This window comes from Loxodonta africana, chromosome 10 (genome assembly GCF_030014295.1).
Source record: "Loxodonta africana isolate mLoxAfr1 chromosome 10, mLoxAfr1.hap2, whole genome shotgun sequence".
Lineage (NCBI taxonomy): Eukaryota > Metazoa > Chordata > Mammalia > Proboscidea > Elephantidae > Loxodonta > Loxodonta africana.
The window spans coordinates 31,633,451-31,638,090 of NC_087351.1; the positions used below are offsets into that span (position 1 = coordinate 31,633,451).

Sequence of the window (4,640 nt, forward strand, 5' to 3'; positions counted from 1 at the left end):
AAGGGTATCTTAGGGTAATTAAAAACAAAACAAAACAAAACCCATAGCCATCAAGTCAATTCCAACTCATAACAACCCTAAAGGACAGAGTAGAACTGCCCCATAGGGTTTCCAAGAAGCACCTGGTGGCTTCAAACTGCTGACATTTTGGTTAGCAGCCGTAGCTCTTAACCACTACACCACCAGTGTTTCCTCTTAGGGTGATAGTCTCAGGAATTCCTCCAGTCTGTATCTGTCAAGTAAGTCTGGCCTTTTTTAGGAATTTGAGTTTTGTTCTACATTTTTATCCCACTCTATCCAGGACTTTCTACTGTGTTCCTGGTCAGAAATGTTGGTAGTGGTAGCTGGGCACCATATAGTTCTGGTCTCAGGCTAGATGAGATGAGTTCTTGTGGACTATTAATCCTATGGACTAATTTCTTCTTTGAGCCTTTGGTTTCCTTCATTCTCATTTGTTCCAGACAAATAGAGACCAATAATTGTATCTTAGATGGCAGCTCGAAAGCTTTTAAGACCCAGATGCTACTCACCAAACATTATCTTTATGAACTGTTGTTATTATTGTTAGGTGTCATCAAGTTTGTTCTGACTCATAGTGATACTATGTACAACAAAACAAAATACTGCCCAGTCCTAAGCCATCCTTACAATTGTTGCTATGTTTGAGCCCATTGTTGCAGTCACTGTGTCAATCCATCTTGTTGAGGGTCTTCCATTTTTTGCTGACACTCTTCTTTACTAAGCATGATGTCCTTCTCTAGGGGCTGGTCCCTCCTGATAACATGACCAAAGTGAGACCAAGTCTCATCCTCCTAGCTTTTAAGGAACTTTCTGGTTGCACTTCTTCCAAGACAGATTTTTATTCTTTTGAACTATGTTATGCCCATTGGCTGAGTTGTCCCATGAGACTATGGTCCCAAGCCTTTTAATCCAGTAAACCAATCCCTTGAGGTGATTGGATATGTCTGGGAAGCCTCAGTAACTGTGCCCCTATATGTGCTTTATTATATATATGAATATATATGCAGAACACACAAACATGTATATACATGTGCTAGACTTCCACTCTTGCCAGGTGATAACAAGGTGCCCCAAATGCCCACTAGGGTGGTGTCAGAGAAGGCTGAATGGGGAGCTGGGACTTTCATCTCTTCTGAGCAGTAACTGCCCACCACCCTCTGATGCAGTGTGGGAAGCCTAGACCTCCACTTGCAGCGGACAGTAACAAGGCACCCTCTTCCTCCCTACTGGGAGTGGTGTTAGGAGGTCTCATGGAGAGTCAGAACATTCATACAGCTTAGCAGTAACAAAACTACCCTCACATTACCCCATAGTGTTCCCGGAGGCCACCTGGGGAGAGTGACCAGGCACCTTCTACCTCTCAGCCAAGGTGGTATCAGTAGAAGCCTAATAGGGAGCCTAAACCTTGCCCCGCGCAGCAGTACCAAAAAGCCTCTCTGTCCTCAGGTGTCAATGAAGGCCAGTGGGGAACCTGGATATCCCCCAGCCCCCAGCAGTAATGAAACCACTTGTTAAAAAAGAGGGTTTAAATAATAAGTGTTACTAGTATGAAATGGAATGAAGAATTTCCAGCTCTTCCAGTCCCTGAACTTGTTAAAAAATGTTTGCTTTGGCTGTGAACTGGAACCATGTTTGTTCAGTCAGATTTAGGCTATTCTGTCTTGGAAGAGTTCTTCTGAGTCAGATTTGTTTAAAAAATGGGAGATGAGGGAGAGGTAGAATGTGTGTGTGGTCTGACACAGAGAGGAATTATGCAGTATGAAATGCTCCTTGAATCCCAAAGAACTCATGAACTCTTGCAGATTCCTATAATCAAATACTTCATGTGTAATTCTCCAGTGCAGGAGGGTAGCTATTTGAATTAACTATTCTTGCTTATAGGATCACTATGAGTTGGAACCGAGTCCACCACAACAGGTTTGCTGAGACAAGAGTTGCCATTTGATGTAAAACACATACACACACCTCTTTCATCTACACACACACACACACCTCCTTTATCTACACACACACACCTCCTTCTACACACACATCCCCTTCATCTACACCCACACACACACACATCTCCTTCATCTACACACATACACAGACATGGCTTCATCTACACACACACAGACATAGCTTCATCTACACACACACACACACACACACACATTGACTTTGCTTCTCAAATTTTTAATTTAACCAAAGTGTCAGAGTTTTACTTTTACCAGTTCACACAATGTTTTTGCATTTCAGCTATTTCTTTGTTCTCTGTCATGAGTCACAAGATGGCAGTGTTTTTTCAGAGACCTCCCGAAGAAAGTTCTTAAGTGTTCTCTCACTCTCTCTCTCTTGCTCTCTCTCACACACGTACAGGTGGACATATGAGGGAAGCGGGAGGAGCTTGGCAATGTAGCAGGGGTGGTGAAAAGAGCCTTTTTTTCTAATTGGTAGAAGAGATTCTTTTTATAATTTCTAAAGCAGAAGAATTAGAAATGCTTGAGCTAGATTAATTTTTTTTAGGGTTTAAATTTTGAATCCTCAGTGAACCAGGAGAGAAAAGAAAAGAATGATGCAATTGTCAAGAGTTTCATTAATGATCCTATGGCTTCAGTTAAACTGTGAGTTTTGGGCATCACTGTCTAGGGGAACATGGAGTATTTGGAGTTATTTCCTCCTCTTGGCCTATGGGAAGAAATATCAATTTTCTTCTCTAACTAAATTGAAGGTCCAGGAGGCAGGGGAGATGGGAGGCCTGGGAAAAGGTAATTTAATTCTGGACAGTAAGCATCTACTACCCAACCAACCTTCTTTGTCTAACCACTGTCTTTTTGTACAGGCGCACCAAGCCAACAGAAGGGAGTGGAGCAGCCTGGATCCCTGAGTATTCCAGAGGGAGCCATAGCCTCTCTCAACTGTACATATGAGGACCGTAATTCTCAGTACTTCATGTGGTACAGACAGTATTATGGGAAAGGCCCTGAGTTTCTGATATCCGTATACTCCAAGGACGAAAACAAGCAAGGAAGATTTACAACACAGCTTAATAAAGGCAGCCAGTATGTCTTCTTGCTCATTGCAGACTCCCAGCCCAGTGATTCAGCCACCTACCTCTGTGCAGTAAGCACACAGTGCTCCCCAGCCACCTGCAGCCCATACCCAAACCTGCAGCTGTGGCTCCAGGAATGTCTGACATAAAGCTTAGACTGTGAGGCAGAGAAACTCTGCTTGCTCTCTAGATGCAAGTGGAAATTAGGATTAATAGTACGAAATGTGTGACTCATTAGGGAAGTATTTTCATTATTCTGAAAATAATTTATCCTAATGGGAAATTAAAGACCAAATATTGGTCTGAATAAATGATTGAAATATTTGCCAGTCTTCTTTCCATTCTAGTTTTATACCACAGCTTTACTCAATGGGATTGGTTTATCATACATGCTCTTTATATATGACAGGAAAATATTTTAATCTGATAGCTGAGATATTTCCTCACAGTTCCTTGTACAAGCTTGCTCTTGCCCTACGTAGTTACTAAAGCTGTTTGACATTCATTTCTTTAGGAAAGGAATGGCAAACAGAAATGAAAAAGGAAGAAAGTAGTCACTACTTTGAGAAAGTTAAGTCATACATTATCTTATTTACAGAACTCCCACTTTATCTCTGCCTTCAGCCTCAACCCCACTCCTGGGTGAGAAAAGGATACATTTGATGGGTAGTTGGAAGGACTAGAGTAAGAGGGTGACACCAGGGGGAGCAAAAACAAACAAACAAAGAAACAGATAGTTGCAGAGAGTCTACATTACCGTTTCTGGGTGTAGGCTGAGTAGAATTCAAGATTCTTGGCTTGAGCCTTGTGGGAGAGTAGATTGGTTCCTATATACTTGAGTGCAGCATGGAGATGATGAGGAGTGTGAATCTATATAATGCCTCAAGGCCCCAGCAGAGCGTAGGAACACAGAATAATTTGGGGGTATCCTGAGAAGGAGCCCTGAGTAAGTATCTAAAAAAGTTCCAGAGTCCAAGGGGCTTTGTTATGGGTAGTAAAGACCTGCATGGATCAATTATTGAACATCCTATGGCACTGAGTATATCTTAGCAAATGCAGGTGAGGAGAATTGGGAACACCAAAGATTATTATCATTTGTAGAGAATATGTTCTACATTCTACTTTGGTGAGTAGCATCTGGGGTCTTAAAAGCCTGTGAGTGGCAATCTAAGATACTCTACTCTTTGACCTGTTTGGGAGCAAGGGAGAATGAAGAAAACTAAAGACACAAGGGAAAGATTAGTCCAAAGGACTAACGGAGCACAGCTACCACAGCCTCCACGAGACTGAGTCCCATACAAACAGATGGTGCCTGGCTACCACCACTGACTGCCCTGACAGGGATCACAAAGAAGGGTCCCGGACAGAGTTAGAGAAAAATGTAGAACAAAATTCTAACTCACAAAAAGAGGCCTGGAGACTGGAGAAACCCCAAGAGTATGGCCTGGGATATCCTTTAACTCAGTAATGAAGTCACTCTTGAGGTTCACCCTTCAGCCAAAGATTAGACAGGCCCATAAAACAAAGCGAGTCTAACGGGGCATGCCAGCCCAGGGGCAATGACTAGAAGGCAGGAGGGGACAGGAAA

At 42.6% G+C, this 4,640-nt stretch overlaps 1 gene segment (V, D, J or C); it reads left to right on the forward strand.

Moving 5' to 3' along the window:
- Window positions 1–2,360: 2,360 nt before the first annotated feature.
- LOC104847065 (T cell receptor alpha variable 12-2-like) lies at window positions 2,361–3,216 on the forward strand. The segment is given in 2 exon segments: window positions 2,361–2,624; window positions 2,843–3,216. Coding segments are annotated over 2 exon segments (411 nt in total).
- The last annotated feature ends 1,424 nt before the right edge of the window (window positions 3,217–4,640 follow it).